General features: G+C 51.4%; 1 protein-coding gene across 3 annotated transcripts in view; it reads left to right on the top strand.

Annotated features, from left to right (window-relative positions):
* Window positions 1–24,522, top strand: part of NEGR1 (neuronal growth regulator 1) — a 183,553-nt gene that overhangs the window by 153,562 nt on the left and 5,469 nt on the right. The window contains exon 7 of one of the 3 annotated variants that reach the window (XM_036387957.2): window positions 5,212–5,253. The exons of the other annotated variants lie outside the window; for them this stretch is intronic. Within the exon in view, the coding sequence (XP_036243850.1) occupies window positions 5,212–5,253 (42 nt within the window). The remainder of the gene's footprint in view (window positions 1–5,211; window positions 5,254–24,522) is intronic. 3 annotated transcript variants of the gene reach the window in all.

Below are 24,522 nucleotides of genomic sequence, written 5' to 3'. Positions count from 1 at the left end.
AGAAGAGTTCATTACACCGAGACTTCATTACAGCATTGCTCTTCTGTTGCCCAAACCAGAAATTAGGCGTGGCTTTACTCACAGTAAAGCACATTTTTCACTTTTAAAACCTGGCGTCCCCCTAGCAGCTTTAATTGCTCCAAACACAACAGTTTGCTTTTGGACCAGCTGCAGACTGATAAAATAAGGTGCCACTGTTAACAGAAAGTGGGATATTGGTGGCTTTAACTCTAGACCTGGTCCCAGGGATGGGCTGGTGCTGAGCTGATGCTGGGAGGGGGCTCCAGGGAGCTGGAAAAGGGCACGGGCCTTTGGAATGGGATGGGATGGAATGGAATGGGATGGGATGGAATGGAATGGGATGGAATGGAATGGAATGGAATGGAATGGGATGGAATGGAATGGAATGGAATGGAATGGAATGGAATGGAATGGAATGGAATGGAATGGGATGGGATGGGATGGAATGGGATGGAATGGGAATGGAATGGAATGGAATGGAATGGAATGGAATGGAATGGAATGGAATGGAATGGGATAAGATGAGATGGAATGGAATGGGATGGGATGGAATGGAATGGAATGGGAATGGGATGGGATGGAATGGAATGGAATGGAATGGGAATGGAATGGAATGGAATGGAATGGAATGGAATGGAATGGAATGGGATGGAAAGGAAAAGAGCTGTGATGCCCGGGGCAGTGCCCAGGCTGCTCTGGCTCTGCTGGGAGCTGCTCCTGGTGTGGATGTCTCTGGGGCCATGGCTCTCCTCTTGTGGCACAGGCTGAGATCACTGCTGTGCCCTTTGCTGAGCTCTCCCTGCTCTCTGGGGGATGAAATTTGTGCTTTGCCATGGACAGTGCTCTGCTCCCTCGGTAATCCCTGCCCCAATTACCCGAGTTTCCTCCTCGCAGGAGCCAGGGTTTGTTTCAGGAGCTCTGGGGAGGAGCAGTGTGAGCACAGCCAGGCTGCAGAGCTGCACATCCCCACTGGAATTCTGGAGGAATCTGCCCCCAGTTTGTTCCCTTTGCTGTGGCAAACAGGCTGAGGAATCGCTGCCTTCCTAGCCACGTACAAGGAGACTTGCTGGGCAAATAATTACAAGTAATTGGCCCCTGGTAAACTTAAAGTCAGGGTTTATTTACTTGCTTGTTTTTACCTGCTTGTATCCTCTAATAGCTCCTTGCAGCTCATATTTTTCCCAAGCCTTGGATGTCAGGAAGCTGCAGCTGTGGGTCCTGCCCTCCTGGAGCACGCCTGTAATTTCCAGTCCCGCTGTCCTCCCCTGCCTGGGAATTTACTGTTGTTTTGACAATTTTATGTGCAAACATATTTAAATCCCTCTGACCTCAGCCTCCTGAGCTGATTGAATTTTGCTCTAACTTTGGTCTGGCAATTTCCATTTCCATGTTTTTATGCAGAATGCCAGGGTTTCAGCTTGTGATAAAGCTGAGACAAAAATAGGTTTGGGTCCGTGCTGAATTTCTGTGTGTGAGCAGAGGGGCTCTCATTTCTCTCAGGGTACCTCATTCCCTCACTGTGTGGTTGGGTGGACATGGTGGTGTCTAACTTGGACTTCATGGTCTCAGAGGTCTCTTCCAGCCTTAGTGGCTGTGCAGTCTCTGGGGGCAGGGAGTGCCTCCCTCAGGTTTGCTCTGGTGGTTCCCTTCCTGTCCCGGCTTTCCCAGACGGGGCCTTTTTGCAGCCAATTCCTTTTGTTCCCTGTAATTTGCCTCCTTGTACTCCCCTTTCATGGGATGGTGTCCCATTCTGATAAGAGGTTCTCTCTGCCAGCTCTTTTCTGCCAGCCTGGGATCAGAAAGGAATTTCTAGATACAACCTCCGTGCCTTTGGTAAAAGGCAGCGCTAAACGTCCTTGACATTTACCCTCACCTCCCTGGCCCAGCTGTCTGTAGTGCTTACATCCTCCAGAGGTTTCCCTTCCCAGGATTAGAGCTGCAGCTGCAAATCCCCGGGGTTTATTCTCCCTCTCCATTTAAAGCCTCTCAGCTGCTGCTTGTCTGGGTCATTTCCAGTGTTTGATCCAGCTCAGCACCCCCAACCAAAACTGATTTTAAGGAGAACAGCAGGCTTTACTTCTTCCCATGACAAGGTGCTGGGGAATGCTGCAGCAGAGCTGGGCTGCCACACCAGCACCTGCCAGAGCATTTCCCTGGTGCTCCAGGGCAGGTTCAGTTTGGACATGAAGGAAAATCCCTTCACTGAAGAGTTCGGGCCAGGAGGTCAGTCAGGAGCTTGGTGCATTTAGAGCTGGGCAGAAATCCCCAGTTCTCCAGGTTCGTTTGGCAGCCAGGGCTGTTGTGCCAGTACCCCTGTGCCCAGAACATTCCTTGTTCTGTGTTTTTGAACCCAGCCTGACGCCAAGCTCTGCTTTAGGCCAGCGAGCCGGGTCTGGCTGTGCTGTGCCCACGGGAGGTGGCTCTGCAGGGCACCCGGGCCCCTGCACACGCAGCCCCAGCTCTGCCACGGGCACAGCAGCAGCTGCTGGGCACCCGCTGCTCCTCCAAAGCCCCAGAGTTCAGCTCCAGGAGAGCCCCCCAGTGCAGCCACGGGAATGGCACAGAAACTCCTGGCTTCCCATTAGACTTGCAGAGATTCCTTCTCCACTCTTGGAAATGTGAGCAGTCCTGACACCGTGGGATGGGGGTCCCAGGAAAGTGCAGTGCAGATAGTGCCACTCTTGCCCACGCATCCCTGCCTCCCAGTGCTCCTGAGGAGTCATTAACAAATTTTAATTTGAATGAACCAGCCTAGCGTGCTCCTGCAGAACCAGCTGGTTTTGTTTTCCCTCTATAGACCTGAACATTTTCATGAATAAAGATTTGCAAATAGTTTCAGAACTTGAAACTAGAAATAGATCCGTCTCTCCAATGCCTTGATCTAATAATGTGTTTAAAAATGAGATTTTTTTGCAAGAATAATACATGAAATCACCGCCCTCGCTTCCAGCCTCAGTGCTGGCAGGAATCTGTGACTTTATGCTACCTTAAGCACCTATAATTAAGTCTAGATCTGATGTTTCCCGGGGAGACACGATCCCAGCACAACCCCTGCTGGTTTGGGGAGGGTATTTGTTTTTTAATGAAATATTGTACTGACTGAGTGTGTTAATTTGCCTGATTGTTGGAAAGAATGGTGTTCATCTGCAGCAAGAGGAACTTCTCCTTTCCTACCAAGACACAGTCACGAGGATTGACTTCTAAATTCCCAAGAAAAAATGCTGTTAACCTAAGGCAGCCAGAAAAATAACTTTTGTCATCATTTCACAACACATTTGAGCCAGTTTGAGGATTATCCGAGAGGAGCAGGCTGTAATTGCTCAGAACATGAAGGTCTGGGAGAAGTTAAGGAGAACTAAATCAAATTATTGTCACACTTTTAAAACAGCCATTAAAATACGAACTCAATGAAATCTTGATAGGTTTTTGCTTACTCTGAGTCTCTTGTTGGACCTCAATTCCTGTTTCTCCTGCTGAAGGCAGGGTTGGTCTGTGCAGGGGCACAGCCTCCTTTCCCAGGGGAGCATTTTGGGGTGGGAGCATTTGCTGTGCTGAGTTTCCCTTTTCCCTGGTGCTGAGTTTCCCTTTTTCCTCGCGCTGTTTCCCTCTTCCTCATGTTGAGTTTCCTTTTCCCCTCATGCGGAATTTTCCTTTTCCCTCATGCTGACTTTCCCTTTTCCTTCATGTTGAGTTTCCCTTTTCCCTTCATTTTGAGTTTCCCTTTTCCCTTCATTTTGAGTTTCCCTTTTCCTTGTGTTGAGTTTCCCTTTTTCCCTGTGCTGAGTTTCCCTTTTCCCTGTGCTGAGTTTCCCTTTTCCCTGTGCTGAGTTTCCCTTTTTCCCTGTGTTGTTTCCCTTTTTCCCTGTGCTGTTTCCCTTTTTCCTCATGTTGAGTTTCCCTTTTTCCCTGTGCTGAGTGATGTGGGATATCAGGGACAGACCCATCTGTCCACAGCACTTCCACTGCTCCTGCCCCTGCACTGGGGTGGGAAACCTGGAACCCTTTTCATGCTGAAGGAGTCACCAACTTCATGGATTTTAATGCCAATTAAAAGTGTAACACAGCTCAAATTCCATTTCACTTTTAAAACGTGCTTTGGGTTCAGCAGCACCCACGGTGTGTTTGTCAAGGTGTTGAATAATTGGCTTTAAGGCTGGAAACATTCATCTGCATTAGCACAAGTTTAGCAGTTGGCTAAAGAAACTTCATAACTTTTTATTTGGGGAAATATTTGTCTGCTATTTCTCTTGGACTCGTGTTTGCACAGTATTAACCTGAAAAGCAATTTTAGGTGGAAAAAAACACCCCTCAAAATTGGCCAGGAGCTGGTGTGTGCTCAGCCATTCCCTGCACATCCCTGCTTGTCAACTCGCTCCCATTTTTTTTCATTAGTTTCTTGTTATAGTCAAGATATGGTCAATGATCTTTTGAGCTTGGTAATTTTGTTAAACCTTTTTTATGAGCAGTATTGAATTGCTGCATTGAGATGGGAGCTTGCTTCTGTGCAAGATTAATTGGGACCGGTATTTCATTTTGCATAGCGCTATTCAAAGCTAATAAAAAGGCCCAGAATAATGAATTCTAAAGTCAAATTATAATGAAAAGCCACAGGTGATTGTTTCATTAGGCTGGATGCAGGAGAACTGTGTCTTCTCTTAACTTTGCCTGTTTGTATTGGTTGCCCTGGGGGAAGTAAACAACTTCCAAATGGGTTTGATGTTTCTGAGAAATGTTCTCTTCTGGAAAGACTTCAATAATTAAAAAGATATGCCTTCTTAAAAGTTCAATGAAGCACAAAACTATCGCCTTAAAACATTCTTTGTTCAAAATTGTTACCTTGACTGATACTCATGGGAGGAAATTGCCTCCAGTGGAGTGAACACAGCCCTTCCCTTAGCCAGGTGTCAGTGCCTCCCTGGTGGGTGCTTTGGAGCTGGAGAACCCAGGGGCAGCAGGCCTGGCCCGGTGGGAGTGTGGTGGTGCTGATGGTGTGCCCAGAATGAGGGTAAGAGCAGTGCTGGGTGCAGCTCCAGCACAGGGCTCTGTCCCAGCCCCACTCCAGGTTCAACTGTGCTGTCTCTTGCATGACTGTTTGCTGTCTCATTCTGTACTTGTCTTCCATGTGTGATTAACTCCCAAATGTTCTCTTTTTTTTTTTTTTTTCTTTTTTTTCCTTTTCCCTTTTTGTAGAAATTATTGAGCCTACTACCTCTAGTCGTGTCTCAAGCCCAGGTCAGTATCCCCCGAGGAGGGTCGGTGCCTGCAGGGCTCATTGCCATCCGTGCCCGGGGCTGGCCCGGGCTGCTGTGTTGTGGTAGTGCTGGGCTGTCCCTGTCGTTGTGCTTCCATTGGTGTGTCTTCCCTGCAGCCTTTGTGTCTTGTCCTCTTTCTCCCTGTTCGGAGCAGCCTCTCCCCATCCCTGTCCCTGCCATGGGTGTGTCCTGGTGGGGCTGTGCAGGGCACTGCTCCGTGTGGGCAGTTCCCTGCCCTGGAACCACCTCACCCCCTGAACCCTCGCTGGTGTTGTGGCCAATGTGGATGTTGGTTTGAGGATGTGCAGATTTCTCACTGTCTCGTCTCTGGCTGACCGTGGCACGGAGCCAGGAGCTGTTGGGAGGTGTTTTCACTGCCAGGGCCAGGAGGGGATGGTGGGAGCTGAACCCTCTGCGTGTGCCTGGAGGGTGTTCACAGCTCCCGAGGGCTCCTGCTGCATCCCTGTTCTCTCCTGTTGCTGCAGGACACCCTCAGTGGAGCTGGTCACAGAATCCTGGAATGGTTTGGGTTGGGAGGGACCTCAGAGCCCCCCGGTGCCACCCCTGCCCTGGCAGGGACACCTCCCACTGTCCCAGGGTGTCCCAGGGTGTCCCAGTGTCCAGCCTGGCCTTGGGCACTGCCAGGGATCCAGGGGCAGCCCCAGCTGCTCTGGGCACCTGTGCCAGGGCCTGCCCACCCTGCCAGGGAACAATTCCTTCCCAATATCCCATCTGCAAGACAAAAAACAAGCAGAATTTTCCTCTGGCAAAACCTTCACCAGATGTGCGCTTTTATTTCCTAACTGAGATTAAAAGATTGGGAGGACTGTGCCAGAAAGCCACAGAAGTGAGGTGATTAAACCAAGTGAGGCAGGTTAAACCAAGGGCTGCAGAAGGGAAAGCAGGCACAGGGGATTCCAGCACCCTTAGACCTACAGGAGCAGCAAGACAAGTGTTGAAATCTGCAGAGCTTTAATTAAAGAGCTTAGGGAGGGCAAGCTCTGGTGTCACTTGAGGGGCAGAGGTGCTGCCTCCCTGCCTTCCCCAGGCCCCAGGGAGCTTCCCAAAGCTCTCCATCCCCTCTAGGGCAGAGACTGTGCCCTGTCTCCATCTCCTCTAGGGCAGAGATTGTCCTGTGGCTGCAGCCAGAGCTGCAGCACAACCTCTGCACATCATCTCCATCCAAACCCACGGCATGGAAGGGGGGACTGGGCTGCAAAAAGCTGATAGTGCCTGCAATTAAAGTCCCTGTCCTTGGGATTTTCCACAGTTGCTTTGCACTACCAAGCAGCTGGAAATAAGCTGGGGAATTATTTTTTGAGCCAAGAGAGGCTGAGAAGAAGGAAGGGGCTGCCGCTGTGTCGGCCGTGCAAAGCGGCGATAGGAGAGCCCCACTCTGGTGGTGTTCAACTCTGGGGTTTGTAATTCCTGAAAAAGGGCCCTCAGCCTGATCCTGTTCCAGCTCTGTCCAGGGAAGGAGGGATAATGCCAGCTGGTTGCAGCTGGAATGGGCTCCAGTAACATTTCTGGCTTTGATCTCCATAAGTGAGTGCTCCAACAGAGTCACAGTCGTTCCTCACTTTCAAAAACTGCTGTTCAAGTAGCACAGCTTTGAGAAGTGTTTGAATTCTTGTCTGCAGAAATTTGCACCAAATGAGCAAAATTATGTGTATTTTTGGGAGCAGCATGGAGATGGGGGAGTGGAAAGGAATAGAGTCCTCTAACAATGATCCCTCTTCATTCTGAAAGCACAGTGCTAAATAGAGAGGGCCTTTTGCAAAATGAAATTGAGAATATGAAAACCTCTGAACACAACAGTGGAAAATTTAGGAATCATTAAAGTTGCAGTAGTTATAAACTACATGAGCAAATCCCACTTTAAATTACCAAGGAAAGCACTGAGCTCAGTTTGCAGTTGAAAACCAACATCTGTTCTGCTGAAAGACAACAGAAAAGGGGAGGAGGGTTTAAAGACAGTTCTCAAAATGGTTGCAAATTTATTATTGAGTCTTTCCTCCTGGAAATCAGCCCTGGTAGCAGCAGTGACATTGCAATGAACTGTTCTGTTTGCCTTCCATAATTAAATAACACTGTGATAGTCCCTCTACTTGGCTAATTTTAGCCTGGTAAATAGCTGGAAAATGCCAGCACTATTGTAACCAAGTTATTCAGCTGCAGAGGCAATGAAAACCTTCCCAGAGTGCTGGGAACTGAGCCCCTCGTGTGCTGCAGCACCAGCAGTGAAGGCAGCAGGTTGGGCTGGGAGATGGTGGCAGAAAACCTGGGTTATCTGTCCACAGCCGCTTATGACTGCAAAATCAGGTTTGTCATAAATCACAGAATGGTTTGGGCTGGAAGGGGCCTTAAAATCATCTCGTTCCACCCCCTGCCACGAGCAGGGCCAGGGTTTCTGCCTTTGCTCAAATCCTGCCGGGAGGTTTGGCCAGGAGTGCTCTGGGTCTGCCTGCCCTGCTTCCCTGGTGCAGGAATACCAACCATGGAAAAGCTGCGGCAGCTCATTTCAGCCTCGTGTCTCGCATCAGTCAGAAACCAGAGCATCGGCCTCCTTCCTGCTCAATCAAGGCTGTGCAGCTAATTAGCTAATTACCACCATCCTTCACCGCTTCAGCGCAGCTTCAGGGGGTGTGCTCCCTGGAGCAGGTCCTGCTGCTGGACGACACAGACCCTTGGTGGGGTTCAGTGTTGGGTCAGAGGCTGTGAGAGCACCCCAAGAGAGGCAGTCTGTGCCTGCAGGGGGGACAGCTGGGGCCAGGGCTCCCCAGAAATGCAGGAAAATCCTGGCAGGGTGGTCAGCGTCCCATCAGCACCGCCTGAGTCCCCAGGGCCCTCCTCCAGGACCAGCCTTGGAAGGGACTCTGTGCAGGGAGTGAGGAATCTGCAGCAACCCTGCAGAACTTTCTGCAGCCCCCCCCAGTTCCCAGCAGGGGACAAAGCATTTAAGACATTTTTAATTCATGCAAAGCAGCGCCGTGTTCGAGAGCCCTGGTGACACATTTGTGCATTTCCCTGCTGGAGCCCCTTTCCGCACATTTGGGGATTTACTCTCCTAATTTGAAGCGACAGTGCTTCAAGCATGTAGAATTAGCTGCAGAAAGTTACAAAATTGGGGCCACGGTTGGTATCTGTGTTGTCAGCCAGCGCCAGGAGCTGGAGCTCCTTACAAATCTTTCCTCCTTCAGCATAATTAGTTCACAGGTGGTGTCTTGGAAAGCCTTTGAAGATGTTGCTGAATTCTTAACGCTGACTAAACAAGTAACTGTGACAGGTCAGAGAGAATAATTGAGGAATCTTCTTTAATTAATGATTTCACATCTTATGAGGCACTTTTATAAAAATTGGAGTGGGAGAGAGAAGGACCTTAAGTTATTTAATTTTCTCAGGAACAAAAGCGTGTGTTTAAATGAGCACTTGGGCAGGTTGGACAACTCCTTGAACCCCAGTTGCTTCTCCCCACTATGCCTTTCTGCATATCTAACACATTTAATATGCCAGGAAACCGAATAATACCTCATTTCAAGCAGGCTCTGTTTGTTCCGTGGGAAACCTGCCAACCCCTCCAGTTTTTCTCCTCTTAACGCAGTCTCAAATCCCATTTAAATCAATCAATGATTTTGTGTAAGGAGAATCTGCAGGGCTGGACTCTGGATTTCGGGATTCACAGCGCTCTGTGTTGCCATTGGTTGTGTCTGTTGGTGAGGAAAGCGCCGTGCTCGTGCAGCTGGGGGGCTCTGCATGGCAGCAGGAGATGCTGGTGCAGCACCCCTGGAGCAGGGAAGAGCCCGAGGCAAGAGGCAGGGCCAGCTGGGCTTCACTGCCAAAGCTGCTCTTCCTTCTCCCCGCTCCTGCAATTCCTTCCGAACTCTAAAGGGCTCTGAAAAGGTGATCCACATTTCGGGTAGCAGGTCCTGGATCATGGCAAACTTAACTTCCAAATCCTGCCAGGAGCAGGTGTGTGTTTGTTCTTAGAGCTTTTGGTGCTTGGTGGCTGCTTTGTTGCCCCCCAAATCCCCCGCCTGGGATCCCATCTCCATCAGCTGATGAGAATCACCCTCAGCACCCAGTCCCACAACACCAGGGGTCCTTCTGTCCCAGTAACAGACACAGGACAGATACAGGGCTACCAGGCCTTGCCGTGAGTAGTTTGGCATCAACCGGGTGAATGTCTCCAAAATATCAATGTATTAAACCTCCTTGTTAGTCAGCTGACAGCTCTGTGCTCAGGGCACATCGTGGGCAGTGCTGCTGCATCCCAGAGCCCAGGCAGGTGTGAAATTCCAGCACGGCTCCAGGAAAAGCTGGAATGTCTGCATGCAGCCAGCTCCGCGCACCTGCACCGTTAATTCTGGGTTTCTGCGGGAACCCATGGCCCAGCCACACTGGGAATTATATCCTGGGGGAAATAGCTGCCTTCCAGTGCTGCAGTCACCTGCTGCTTCAAACAGGTGAACTCTGTGCTTGTAAATCTTCCCGGGAAGGCACATCCTCCCAGCCAATGTGTGGAATTAGGTAAACATTCCTGTTTAAGCTGAACGAGTGTCTCAGGCTGTGCTCAGTGACATTCAGCGTGCTCAGAGCCTGCATCATCATTCCAGCAGAATGTTTGAACACACTAAATCATATTATTCACTGCTTGCTGAAGAGATGCATTATTTAATATCAAGAGAGCTGCTTTCTATCAGCTGAAAAATAGGACTAGAACTAGGTCGTTTTTAGTCCATTGATTCCCACTCTCTAAGCCGGCATGTAAAATACAAGAATGTTTTTTTCCTGATACTGTATTGCCTACAAGCCTTCTGTCAGCGGGGATTTCAATATTAATGAGTTTTCCCACTAATATGAGAAGCCCACTTAGGAGAAGAAGCTGCCGTGAGAATCCTGAATATTTTACAATATCACACATCGATCAGTTGGCTGGAGTTTCACATCTCAGCCAAGGAGTGCTTGTGAGAGATGCCAGGGAGGCAGAGCAGGGCCAGGTGTGAAACGGCTCCTGGAGGCTGTGAGGGGGATGTGGAGGCTGGGGAGATGCTCAGCCTCCTGCTGCTGCTTTCTCCCACCCGTGTGTTCCCAGGGCTGCGGGTGAACCAGGAGGTTCCTCCCATCTCTGAGGGAGGGATCAGTGTCCTTGGTGCCGGCCGTGGGTCAGGGTCCAGATCAATTCCTGCTTTTGTCAGGTGTGTGTAGGAACTCCTGTGTGGGAGCCTGGGGAACACGGGGAGGGCTCTTCCCGGTACAGCTCTAATTTCCTGCAGTTACTGGGGTTTAAACACGGATATTCACAGAATCAGGGAATATCCTGAGCTGGAGGGACCCAAGGGTCATGGATCCAGCCCCTGTCCCTGCACAGACCCCCCCAAATCCCACCCTAAGCATCCCTGGCTGTCCAAACCCTCCTGGAGCTGCTCTGGCAGCCTCGGGGCTGTGCCCATTCCCTGGGGATCTGGGCAGTGCCAGCACCCTCTGGGGATGAGCCTGTCCCAAAATCCACCCCAAACCCCCCTGGCCCAGCTGCAGCTGTTCCCCTGTTCTTTACACAACCTTTTTACACCTTCCCCGAGGCTGAGACAAGCCCCAGCTCCGCCTGAGAGAAGACAAGCAGGAGATTCCAGCATGTGATTCAGCAGCAGGAAGAGAGCAGTCCGTGTTTTTATTTATCACAGAAGGATATGTTTTAAGTGAAGGTTTGATCAGCCAGAACTGGCTGACTACGGGAATTGTACAGGAATAAATATGCATACATCCATCTCGATGAGATGGGTGCCCATGTGCAGGGATTTAAAATGTACATGGAGCTGTGGATCCAGAACCTCAGGGAGGGCCCAGCTCCGTGTGGAACTCGGAGGAGCCTCCAGCTACAGCTGGCAGGGAAGGATCTGACAAACTTGGGTTGTTGAGGGACGGAAGGCTTGGGGGATTAGGGGACTTGTCAGAAAAAGCCTGTTTGAAAACTCCATGAATATGTCAGTTTTAAAGAAATTCAAATAAAGGCCTGTTGAGTTTTGAGTGGGAAAAAAAATAGGTTGGCTTCCTTCCAGGCTCCCCATCTCATTCCAGGCAACACTTCTTCTTTTTTTGTCTTTTCCCTGTCTGAATTTCTCACCAAATGGAAATTTCAGTTCCGTGCCAGCTGCATTTAGAGTATCTGTGCAACATGGACATTTTGATGGAGTTGCCAACAATATTTCCAGCCAGGATGGAAAACAACATCCCAGGATGACACGGGATCAGCCATTTCCTCACTCTGAACCCAGTGTTTCAAAGCTGCATCTTTTCCTTCCCCTCTCTACAAACAATTGCAAAGCCCAGCCTGCTGAGGTGGATTTTAAGCTGGGCTTTGTCCTCCTTTAAACTTTCCAGATGTGCCCTTAATGTGTCACCAGGCAACCCTGAAAGGCTGAGTGTGGGCTCTTCCAGGAGGCTCTCTGGGTTAAAGAAAGCAGCAGCAGCATCTGTGGGATTTGTATTGTGGCTGAGCCAGGCCTGTGTCCTTCCAGAGCAGGGTGGGAACAGGTTCAAGCAGCAGCTCTGAACAATTAAATAAACACTCTTTTATCACTGGCACCTGCTCCTGTTCATGGTGCTCAGGAAGCCCAGATTTTAACCGAGCCTCTGAATCCACAGAACAGTGTGGAGCCATCTGATTAAAATTTTAAAGATGCTTTTCATTAAGATGGAAGCTGTGCAAAAACATTTTCCCGTTTCCAGCTGCTGAGTCAGACAGCTCCACGAGAAAGAGCTGCTGGCATGAGGCAGTGGAGCTGAGCTCAGGGGGTCGTGGCAGCCTGCTCCACACTGGGCCAGGTCCTGGGGTGGCACTGGGTGGCTCTGGGTGGCTCTGGGTGGCACTGGGTGGCTCTGGGTGGCTCTGAGTGGCTCTGGGTAGCACTGGGTGGCTCTGGGTGGCACTGGGTGGTACTGGGTGGCACTGGATGGCTCTGGGTGGCACTGGGTGGTACTGGGTGGCACTGGGTAGCACTGGGTGGCTCTGGGTGGCACTGGGTGGCTCTGGGTGGCTCTGGGTAGCACTGGGTGGCACTGGGTGGCTCTGGGTGGCTCTGGGTAGCACTGGGTGGCACTGGGTGGTACTGGGTGGCACTGGGTGGCTCTGGGTGGCTCTGGGTGGCTCTGGGTGGCACTGGGTGGCTCTGGGTGGCTCTGAGTGGCTCTGGGTAGCACTGGGTGGCTCTGGGTGGCTCTGGGTGGCTCTGGGTGGCACTGGGTGGCACTGGGTGGCACTGGGTAGTACTGGGTAGCACTGGGTGGCTCTGTGTGGCTCTGGGTCAGCCAGCAGCGCCTGCCACTGCACACTCAGGGCTGCCATGATTGACCTTGGCCCCTCTTGTGCCCCTCAGGTGCAGGCCCAGGGCTCAGCTCTGTGCTCCTCGGCCCATCCTGCCCCAGATGCTGCCTGCCTGTGCAGTGAGCATTGTCACTCTCCCTTCCTCTGTCCCTGGTGGCTCTGCAGTGGCTGTCCCCAGCTCAGCCTCCCTGCTCAGAGCCACCCAGAGGGAGCTCTCTGCAAAGCCAGGCAGCTCAGAGATCAGCTGGCTTTGGGAAGCTCAGCAGGAGCAAACAGGGTGTGGATTTTCCAGAGGGAAAACAGGGAGAGATGTGAATAACCCAGAGCAGAGAGCTCTGCTCAGAGAGACCCTGCAGGAACGAGCAGTGCCTGCCTGTAAGGATCCCAAACCTGCTCTGCCCTTCCCTCCCACGCTGCACAGCCCCAGTCAGAGCCCAATTTCCCCAGAATCGCAGAATATCCTGAGCTGGGAGGGACCCACAGGGCCAGCCCAGCTGCCAGCAGGAGGAGCAGAAGTGTTTGACAGAGGTGGAATCCCACCCTGCTCAATGCTATCACTGTCCAATTCCCAGGCAGGTGCTGGCCAAACCTGAAGGATTTTAGTGCTTAGGGGTTATACGTGGTACAAACTAGGAAAGAAAGATTGGGTTTGAGGCAGTGTGTCTTCCTGCACGTGTCTCCAAGGCTATCAGAGCCAGTTTGAAGGCATCCATCTCTGTCCCAAAAGCACCAAGGTACTGCACTAATTGACAGAGATTTTCAAAGGCATGGCTCTTAGCAGAACCTGCACGCCTAAAGCTCCCAGCCAGCTTTGAAAAATCTCAGCTGTTGGGGTTTTTTTCCTCTCTTCTGTGTAATAACATATGCAAAGCTGAGCCATAATGTCTCCAAAATCCTCAGGATTAAGCTGAAAAGCGAGTGGGGAAGGCTGGGGCATGAAAAGCTTCCTGATGCAAAATCCTCCAGCAGCAGGAAAAGCTGCAGAGCAGCACAGGCAGGAAGGGTGAGGGGCTCTGGAAAGGGACCCCCTGCAGAAACCCCAACCCCAAACGGCTCTGGGAGCAGGGGGATCATTGCCTCTCCCCCACAGGCAGCTGCAAGAGCTCAGAGTCCTCCCAATGGCAAATCAGCTCCTGCTGCAATCCCAAATAACTCATCCCAGGGAGCAGGGATTGGAGGCAAATGGAACAACAGAATCACAGACTGGCCTGGGTTGGGAGGGACCTTAAATAAATCCCACCCAGAGCCCCACTGGCCATGGCAGGGACACCTCCCACTGTCCCAGTGTCCAGCCCCAGTGTCCAGCCTGGCCTGGGACATTCCAGGGATCCAGGGCAGCCCCAGCTGCTCTGGGCACCTGTGCCAGGGCTGCCCATTCTAACAAAAGGATCCCTCAGCGGGGTCAGTGCTGGGAGATGGATCCCTAACAGGGAGCCACAGCTGAGGGTGGCAGAGGCTGTGTTCAGAGTGACAAATCACTAAATCACTGCATTCAAAGGGGCAGGAACTGAACCCCGTGTGCCCCACAGCTCTGGAGGGTCAGCTGGGAGGAGGAGGCAGGGAATGATGGCTCCCAGCCTTGAGCATCTGGGCATTCTGGCATCCCTGAGCACCTGGGCACTGCCATCCCTGAGCACCTGGGCACTCTGGCATTCCTGAGCACCTGGGCACTCTGGGCATCCCTGAGCACCTGGGCATTCTGGCATTCCTGAGCACCTGGGCACTGCCATCCCTGAGCACCTGGGCATTCTGGCATTCCTGAGTACCTGGGCACTGCCATCCCTGAGCACCTGGGCACTCTGGGCATCCCTGAGTACCTGGGCACTGCCATCCCTGAGCACCTGGATACTCTGCCATCCCTGAGTACCTGGGCACTGCCATCCCTGAGCACCTGGGCACTGCCATCCCTGAGCACCTGGGCACTCTGGGCATCCCTGAGCACCTGGGCACTGCCATTCCTGAGCACCTTGGCACTCTGGCATTCCTGAGCACCTGAGCATTCCCGAGCACCTGGGCACTCTGGGCATTCCTGCCATGAGGAGAGCCCAGTGCTGGCTGCAGCCCAGCCTGGCTCGGGGAAGATCTCAATCAAGTTGCAAAGTAGCAATAATTTTGCTGGGGCAGTGTTGGAACACTGTGGGGCCCCATGAATAGTTAATGTCACGTCGAGGGCTGCAGACAAACGCTGCTGGCTCTGGAGAGCCAATAGCTCAGGCTGCTGTGAGTGATGTCTGTTCCCTGCACACACAGCCCCGTGGAAATTGCAATCATCCCTCACGAGGGGCTCGCTGCAGCCCAGGAGGGGCGGCCTCTGCCTGGCTGCTGCTCGGGGAACTGCCAGGGCAGCCTGCTGTGCCCTCCCTGCTGCTGGGCACACGCAGATGCCTCTGGGGGAGTCCAGGTGGATCCCTGTGTGGAGGGCACTCTCCCCGTGCCCCTCAGTTTGTGCCTCTTGCCAAGGACAGGGCAGCCCTGGGAGCTGGCACAGCTCTCAGCCCCTCCATCCCAAATCCAGGGGGTTGGAAAAGCCCCCCAGAGTCCAGCTCCTGAGCCATCCCCACCCTGTCCCCACCCAGGGCTCTGAGTGCCACCTCCAGGTGCCACCTCCAGGGATGGGCACCCCAGCCCTCCCTGGGCAGTGCCAATCCCTGACCCCTTTTCCACGGGGAAGTTCCATCCCCACCCTGTGCCCAGCCCAGAGCTCTGAGTGCCACTGATAGTGGAGCCCTGGAAAATGTGAAAGATAGACTTTGAAAATGTTGGGCTTTGTGTTTTCTCAGATCACTGCACCTGCGTAAGCAGTATGATAAATGGCATAATTGTTAGATGTGATGATTGTTTAGTAACTAAATATAATTATTGTATAATCATAAGAAGAATCATGAGTAACTATGTTAGAAATTTAAGGGGGAACCATGAGAAGCCACGCTTGACTGAAATCTGTGTATACAATAGAACAATATAAGTTTAGTAATTAGCATGGAAGTTATATAACGATAGAGTATAAAAACACGATCATCTCGAATGTATGGTGGGAGTCAGATTTGAGTTGAGTGCTCCTGACACCCAGAGCTCTTCATAAAAGCACCTGCATATAATCACTTATGTGATTATGTGTTTCTGAACACTAACACCACCTCCAGGGACTCCCTGGGTACCTCCAGGGTGGGCACTCCAGCCCTCCCTGGGCAGTTCCAGTGCCTGAGCCCCTTTCCATGGGGAAATTCCTGCTGGTGTGTGACCGTGCTCACAGGGGGATGAGCGAGGAGACGAGGATCTGACTCCATGGTTCAGAAGGCTGATTTATTATTTTATCATATATATTACATTAAAACTATACTAAAAGAGTAGAAGAAAGGATTTCACCAGAAAGCTGGCTAAGAATAGAATAGGAAAGAATGATAACAAAGGTTTGTGGCCTGGGCTCTGTGTCCGAGCCAGCTGGGCTGTGATTGGCCATTAATTAGAAACAACCACATGAGCCCAATCCCAGACCCACCTGTTGCATTCCACAGCAGCAGATAACCATTGTTTGCATTTTGTTCCTGAGGCCTCTCAGCTCCTCAGGAGGGAAATTCCTAAGGAAAGGATTTTCCATAGAAGATGTCTGTGACACTGGTGCCCACCCTGAGCTCCCCTGAGGCTGTTAGGATGCAAGGAGCCACTGTAACCTCTGCAACCAGCAAACAGTTGGACTTGGTTGTTTATTTCACCCAGCACCTTCTTCTAATCAAAACACTACTGATGATTAATCCTTTGGCCATATGGGCACAGTTTGGGGATAAATTTCCATGGGTTATGGGGTTTTTAATATTCCTGTAAAAAGAGAGGAATACATGCACTGTGCAGAAATGTGACCAAGAGAAACCCACCAGAAATGCTTAAGAAAATCAACAGAAATCTGAATAAACGCCACATCTTAGAAATCATCTGCCAGGTATCTCAGTGGAAGATTTGCTGAAAGGCTACCAGCCCTTCCAGCCAAAAACTTCCTTCCTCATACACCCAAAAAGGGAGAGAAATCATGTTCCAACCTGCTTAGCTCCACATCCTTTGTCAAGAGCACAAGAATGATGTGGAAACCGTGCAGAAACTGGAAAGCTCAGGGTAAAAAATTATCATTCACGCTGCTGTATGACATTGCCTCAACACAGCAGAACCAACAAAGTCTTCCTGATATATGAGAACTATCAGAGATTGCCACTGAACACGGAGATTTAATGTGCTGCTTAATTCAAGAGCTTATTTACAATGTCACACGTCACTTGGAGAAAAATGGCTCTGACAACCAATCATTTAAAATATAGGAAGAATGTTTAACAAAAGGTCAGAAGTACAAATATTTTACATATTAACTACTAATAAATTCATTTCCTCTCAAAGTTAGGAGGATCAGCAAATGTCTCCAAAGCCATTTGCAGTATTTCAGCACAAGGCCCAACCTCTAATTACCAATGTAAGTTGTAAATAATTGTCAAGCATGCAGATGAGCCAAAAATTCTCTCAAATTAAAGTAATTAGCTCCCAAGTCAAATTTTTCTGTCACATTAAAACGCTTTTCCTTGTCTCCAGCGTGACACTTACAAATGAGAGCCACATTGTCAGGGAAGCAGTTATTGTAGGCTGCCAGAATGATGCCTGAGGAACCTGAGCTCCCCAGCAGTCCAGGTTTTCCCTCCTTCCTGTGCTGCTCACCCCACGTGGGTTAAATTACCCAGCAGTTTATCCAGCTGGATCCCTGGCAGGTGGCTCCAGAGCTGCCCCATCCCTGGGCGTGGGACTATCCCTGGTGGAGAGCCTCAGTGCTTGGCTCTTCCTGCTCCTCCTTCCCTGAGGAACCTTCCAGACCTCCTGGGCTGGGACACAGGGATGGGAGAATGGGAACGGGAGTGGGGACGGGGATGGGAATGGGGATGGGGATGGGAACGGGAATGGGAATGGGAATAGGGATGGGGATGGGAATGGGAATAAGAAAGGGAATGGGAATGGGAATGGGAATGGGAATGGGAATGGGAATGGGGATGAGAAAGGGAATGGGAATAGGAAAGGGAATGGGGATGGGGATGGGGATGGGAATGGGAATGGGAATGGGAATGGGAATAGGAAAGGGAATGGGAATAGGAAAGGGAATGGGGATGGGAATGGGAATGGGAATGGGGATGGGGATGGGAATGGGAATGGGAATGGGAATAGGAAAGGGAATGGGAATAGGAAAGGGAATGGGGATGGGAATAGGAAAGGGAATGGGGATGGGAATGGGAATAGGGCTGGGGATGAGCAGCTTCCTCAGCCCAGTGCTTTCTCTGGCACTTTCATGGTTTATTCTCAATGTCCTCTCAACCAAAGCTGTGTGTGCCCCGTCCAGAGGAGGATCCTGAGCTGTTCTCCTGTTTAGTTTTGGATTCCCAGGCAGGACGCAGAGTCAGGCTTGGTTTCCATTTAACTTCAGGCTAAACAAGGCTGGGTTTGCTGCAGATGAACCCAAAATCAGGGCAGATGTTGGGGAAGATGGAGTCCCAGCCTTGAGCACGCCCCATCCCAAGCCAGCTGTGACCAGAGGGTGCACAGAGCCCTGGAATAACACAGGACTGGCCTGCTCCCTTCCAGTGGCTGCTCCCCTCTACAGCTGCTGCTATTCCACTTCCTCCAGAGGAAGGAGGGTTTAGACTCCAAGCCAGCAGGGTTTAGACTCAGAAATCCAAGCTGGATGTGTGGTTTGCTTCGCCCTGGGTGTGCCAAGAGCAGTAAATCTGCAGGATGCTTAAAGGGAGGGACAGGGCGAGCCTCACTCAGCATCTCAGCCATTAGGGAAAAGGAAAGGTTCACCCCAGAGGGTGCTGGCACTGCCCGGGCTCCCAGGGAATGGGCACACTCCCAACCCTGCCCCAGGAGTGTTTGGGCAGCGCAGGAAGGCCCAGGGGCCAGGATTTGGGACTGTGAGTGGTGGGTGTGCTCCTGGTGCCCAGAGCCACAGAGCCCCTGCTCCCTTGGCTGATTTCTGCCCTCTCCTTTGCTGCTTGAAGGGGGTGAGGTGGGGATCCCCTTCAGCACGGGTCCAGCCCAGGGCTGGGGTGGATTCTGTCCAAGCCAGCTCCTCCTCAGGGCTGTTCCCATCTGTGAGAAACCCCAATCACTTGTTTGTAAAATTTTAAAAGTTTAATGGTAATAAAATGGTTATAAAGATAGTAATACAATTAGAGTAATAATAATTTGGACAATTTGGACTAGGACAATATGAGACAATAGAGACAAAGAGTTATGGACAATCCGGGTGCCTCTTTCTGGGCAGCACGAGCCCGAAAAAGGACCCGAAAAAGGCCCCACGTTAACAGAGGATTAACCCTTAAAAGCAACAGCCTGTTGCATGTTCATACACCCCATCCATGATGCATAAATTCCATTCAAACACAGGATTCTGGCTGGGCAGTGTCAGCTTCTTCCTCTGAATCCTAACATTGCCTTCAAGGTGGAAGAAGTTCATTTCTTCTGATAATGGGGCAATAAATTCTCTTTCTCTGAAGGATTCAGGTGTTCTGTGGCTGCTCTCTCACTGCGAGTCCTCTCTTTAAAAAAAGTATCCTAGACAGCACAGTTTCTATTTGAACATTTTTTTATAACCCAAAACTATACTTAACACACTACTTAAGAGAATTAATACAGCATTGCTTTCTAACACAACACATTTAACGTTCATTTGAATATTTGCAAAAAGCCAATCATGAAATAGGCATTTTTCACACATCTGTCACTCCAGAGCTCCCCAGGGATGTTCCATTTCCCCAACACCACTGCACTCCTCAGCCACACAAAGAAATGGGACACGGCTCCAGTATCAAGGATGATATATAAAGCCAAATTTCTTTCTGTTCCCTCACAGTAATTTCCCCCATAAATGCTTCTGGGGGCTGTGAAGTGTTCCTTGCAGCAGAGTGGGAGTCCATCAGGGCTGTGCTATTTCATCCTGCTCAGCTCTCCGTGCTTCATTCATCCCAGGCAGGCACCACAGGGACTCTGTTCCCTGCACTATTTCAGGGAAGGAGCTTCTCTTTGATACCACCAGCTTTGTCTCTGTCTGCATGAAACTCCACTGAAACACCCCTGAGCAGAGTGTGAAGGCTGAAAACGGGGGGTGTTTCACCAAAGCTTGTCCTGTGCTGTCACTGTCACCACTGCCCTGACCCTGGGACACCTGGGCACATCCACAGGATCCTGCAATGCTTTGGGGTGGGAGGGGCTGTAGGGATCACCCAGTGCCACCCCTGCAGGATAAACCCCTGCAGAATAAACCCCTGCAGAGTAAACACCTGCAGAATAGACACCTGCAGAATAAACACCTGCAGAGTAAACACCTGCAGAATAAACACCTGCAGGATAAACCCCTGCAGAATAAACCCCTGCAGAATAAACCCCTGCAAAGTAAACACCTGCAGAATAAACACCTGCAGAATAAACACCTGCAGAGTAAACACCTGCAGAATAAACCCCTGCAGAATAAACCCCTGCAGAGTAAACACCTGCAGAATAGACACCTGCAAAATAAACACCTGCAGAGTAAACACCTGCAAAATAAACCCCTGCAGAATAGACACCTGCAGAATAAACACCTGCAGGATAAACCCCTGCAGAATAAACACCTGCAGAATAAACACCTGCAGAATAGACACCTGCAGAATAAACACCTGCAGAATAAACACCTGCAGGATAAACACCTGCAGAGTAAACACCTGCAAAATAAACACCTGCAAAATAAACCCCTGCAGGATAAACACCTGCAGAATAAACACCTGCAGAGTAAACCTCCCACTGTCCCAGGTGCTCCAGCCCCAGTGTCCAGCCTGGCCTTGGGCACTGCCAGGGATCCAGGGGCAGCCCCAGCTGCTCTGGGAATTCCATCCCAGTCCCTCCCCACCCTGCCAGGGAACAATTCCCAGTTCCCAATGTCCCATCCATCCCTGCCCTCTGGCACTGGGAGCCATTCCCTGGGTCCTGTCCCTCCGTCCTTGTCCCCAGTCCCTCTGCAGCTCTCCTGGAGCCCCTCCAGGCCCTGCCAGGGGCTCTGAGCTCTCCTTGGATCCTTCTCCTCTCCATGACTGAGCAGGACCCACAGCAGGACCCACAGAGGGACCAGGAACTGCAGGGATTTTGGGTGAGGAACCACTCAGAGCTCTTGAGCAGTTGCTGGCCTGGGAAATGCTTTGCTCCAGAGAGTGGCTTTGGGAAATGCTCTGTTCCAGAGGCCGATTTGGGACCCTCAGCCCCCTGTGTCCCCCCATGCCAGCCCCGCTGTCCCTCCGTGCCCAGTGAGCCAGGGCTGGCAGCCCTGGTGGGACTGCTCTGCTTTGAGCCACACCACCCCCACCAGCAGAAGCCATCTGACTTTGAAATCTCCAGGGCTGGGTGTATTTTTAGCAGCGTGAAACGAGCCTGTGCTGTTTAGCATGAGTTATTTAGCGCGAGTTGTTGGCTGGGGAAAGGTGACTCTGGCTGCCGCGGAGGGCAGGCGGGGAGCGTGGGTCTCCCTCTGCCCCCCTGGGCAGGGATCCCCCAGCCAGGGAGCCCCAGGTCCAGGCACAGAGCCCCACAGTTCAGGGTTGCACAGCTGCTGGCCGTGGTTACCGTGTGTTCCTTGCTGGGGTGTTTTTTCCAACCTGCAAATGTAATATTTTACATTTTACCTCAGTCCAAATCAGCACCAGGATCGGTTTTGCATTGGACACAGGGCACATCCCAAGTGGGCTCTTCATGACTGGAACAAGAAATGCCTCTGTCTCATTTTCTGTGCCTACACAAACACAGGCTGGGATAATATTTCACTTTAGGACATTGCTGGCGGCATGTCTCAAGTGTTTAAATTACTAAGCTTTCAGAGTTCAGCACAACAAACAGCTGATTTTTGCTTCTGCACTTCTAGTAATCGTATTTTAGTCCCTGTTTTCCCATTTTAAGACTCACAAAATGCTTTTTTATTCATTTAAATTTGAAATAAGGACAAATCAGCATTTCATCTCCCAGCTCCTGCCCTGCCAGCAGCCCTGTGTGAATGCTGATGGACAGGGCCTGATAACACCCCTCTCTTATCAACCCCATCACTCTTCTGGGGCTCATTTCCTGGATCTTTCTGCCAACACTCCCATCCCAGAGGATGATAAAGCCCCTCAGTTAAGCACCTGGCACTTCCCAGCTTTATCCTGCCCAGCCCTGGCTTATCCATGGGCAGAGTCAGCTCTTGGACAGCTCCTGCAGTATTCCGTGTCCTTCCTCAAGGATTTTCTGAGAGATTTGTCTGAGCAGCGCTGAGCTCTGCTTGACAGATAATGCACAAAGCAAGATCTGACTGCAGCCCCACCACCCAGGGATGGGCTGAGCCCAATCTGTGCCCTGGGCGGGGAGGATGCTGTGGGAGAGGGAGGCTCACAGGACATTCCTGCCGAATCCTCATCCCTGCAGCTTCCAGCCCTGCCCTGGGCAGCTGTGCCAGGCTGGGCAGCCCTTCCAGGAAGGAATTCTCCCTAAAATCCCACCCAAACCTGCCCTGGCCCACCCTGGGGCCGTTCCCTCTGCTCCTGTCCCTGTTCCCCCCGGCTGTGCCCTCCTGGCAGGAGCTGTGCAGAGCCACAAGGGCCCCCTGAGCCTCCTTTGCTCCAGGCTGAGCCCCTGCCCAGCTCCCTCAGGGATTCTGCAGCCCCTGCCCGGCTCCCTCAGGGATTCTGCAGCCCCTGCCCGGCTCCCTCAGGGATTCTGCAGCCCCTGCCCAGCTCCCTCAGGGATTCTGCAGCCCCTGCCCAGCTCCCTCAGGGATTCTGCAGCCCCTGCCCAGCTCCCTCAGGGATTCTGCAGCCCCTGCCCAGCTCCCTCAGGGATTCTGCAGCCCCTGCCCAGCTCCCTCAGGGATTCTGCAGCCCCTGCCCAGCTCCCTCAGGGATTCTGCAGCCCCTGCCCGGCTCCCTCAGGGATTCTGCAGCCCCTGCCCAGCTCCATTCCCTGCCCTGGATATGCTCCAGCCCCTCAGTGTCTTTCCTGTCTTGAGGGGCCCAGAATTGACCCAGCACTGCCCCAGAGCTGACCCAGAACTGACCCAGAACTGAGCCAGGGCTGGGGGTGCCCAGAGCTGACCCCAGCAGAGGAGGGGTGTTTTGAAGCTGACCCCAGCACAGGAGGGGTGTTTTGAAGCTGACCCCAGCACAGGAGGGGTGTTTTGAAGCTGACCCCAGCACAGGAGGGGTGTTTTGAAGCAGGCCAGGACAGAGGAACACCAGGCTGGAGAGAACCTCCATGCCCACATGCCTGTTCCCAAGGCATTTCCACATTTCTGGAATTCCCAGCCTTCTCCAGGTGCTGCCACCGTGGCCAGGGCTCTGTTTAGCTCCAGCCTGCAGCTGGCATCACTTCAGAGGGATCCATTCACCTGCACTCCTGCCTCTGCCGTCCCGTGCAGCTCCTGCCTGGGCACTCAGCCTCAGCATGATTGCATTGGGATGAGTCGGAACAAATCCCTGATCCATTTTCAGACAAGGCTTGGCTCTCCCAAGGCCAAGCTTTGCCCTGGCCTCCAAGGAGGTTTCTCTGCTGCCAGAGGGGCTGGTTCCAGAGCTCTGCAGGCACCCTGTGCCCATCACCGCTGCTGCTCCCTAACAGAGCCTTTATAGACTGTCCACCTCCTCCTCCAGAGCCATAAATCCTCCAGCAGCTTCAAGTGGAACAAAATGAAGAGATGTTATCCCCAGGCCTCGCCCCAGCCTTCTGAGGCCCATTATCTCCCCATCTTTTCTTCTAAAAGAACCTTATTTGACAGCCTAGCCTTTTTCATCCTTCTTTTTTGCCTTACTGCTCTGACCTTGAGTTAGTTTATTCCTTCCCTCTCTGTATGTTTTAAAGGTTGCACCAAAAAATCCAATTTATTAAGGCTTTCCTTTAGTAAATTATTAACCTGAATATGGTTAAATGCAATGCTTATTAACATCTCCCTGCATAATCCATTTAACAGAATTAGTCTTGCTTATTCAGACAACCTAAAGGGGTCTGTGCTTTTGTCTACACAGCATCAGCATTAAAGCTTATAATTATTTCTGGTTAATGCAGCCCTTGGTGCTAGGAAATGCTGGTTTGTGTGTTCCAGCATAGCACTTCTCCTAATCTCTTGTATTAATTAGAGATACTGATATAATATTACTTTGTTCCTTTTTATTCAGCACCAGGAGAGATGTCTGAATATAATCCTATCTGTGCTAAGGGTGTCTTAAATATTTCCACAAGTGCTGGCTGGTGTAAAACATTAGGATTAGGTCCAATAATCCCTAAATTGGAAGAAAGGAGAGCTCACAAAGGCACGTGGGCACGCCAGGTGTGCCTGGCACTGGCGTGGTGCCATGGCCAGGCAGGGATTTCTCCCCGCCCTGAGGGGACATTGAAGGTCCCCTCTGACCTCAGTTTCCACCCCCAGCCTCTGTGGGTCCCTTCCCAGCCCTGGTGATGCTCTGTGTGTGTCCCCTTTCCCTTTCCCTTTCCCTTTGAGGGATGCAGCCACTCTGGCTCTGAGCAAAATTTGACTTACACAGCAGCACAAAAGTAAATTATTGCCCCTCAGTGGCTGCAGCTGACATTTTAAACCCATTGTGTCCTGTAAATCCTGGGTCATTTGGTATTTCAGACATCAGGCTGCTCGTGGAGCTCGTTTTAATCTGTTCCTGGATGGAAACTCACTTTCTTTTCAGGCATATCAAGGTGTCACCCCCACGGGCTCTGAATTTGCAGCACCAGATCATAAAGTCATGGAATTGTTTAGGTTGGAAAAGCCCTCCCAGACCAGGGAGTCCGACCATGGCCAGCGCTGGCAGGGCCACCCCTGAGCCACGTCCCCAAGTGTCACATGCACTTTGAGATGCCCCTGGGGAAGGGCAACCGTGAAAAACGCCAATCACTTGTCTGTAA

This window comes from Molothrus ater, chromosome 9 (assembly GCF_012460135.2).
Source record: "Molothrus ater isolate BHLD 08-10-18 breed brown headed cowbird chromosome 9, BPBGC_Mater_1.1, whole genome shotgun sequence".
Taxonomy (NCBI): Eukaryota; Metazoa; Chordata; class Aves; order Passeriformes; family Icteridae; genus Molothrus; species Molothrus ater.
Note: the sequence above shows the minus strand (reverse complement) of the source record. Positions and strands in the feature narration are given on the sequence as shown.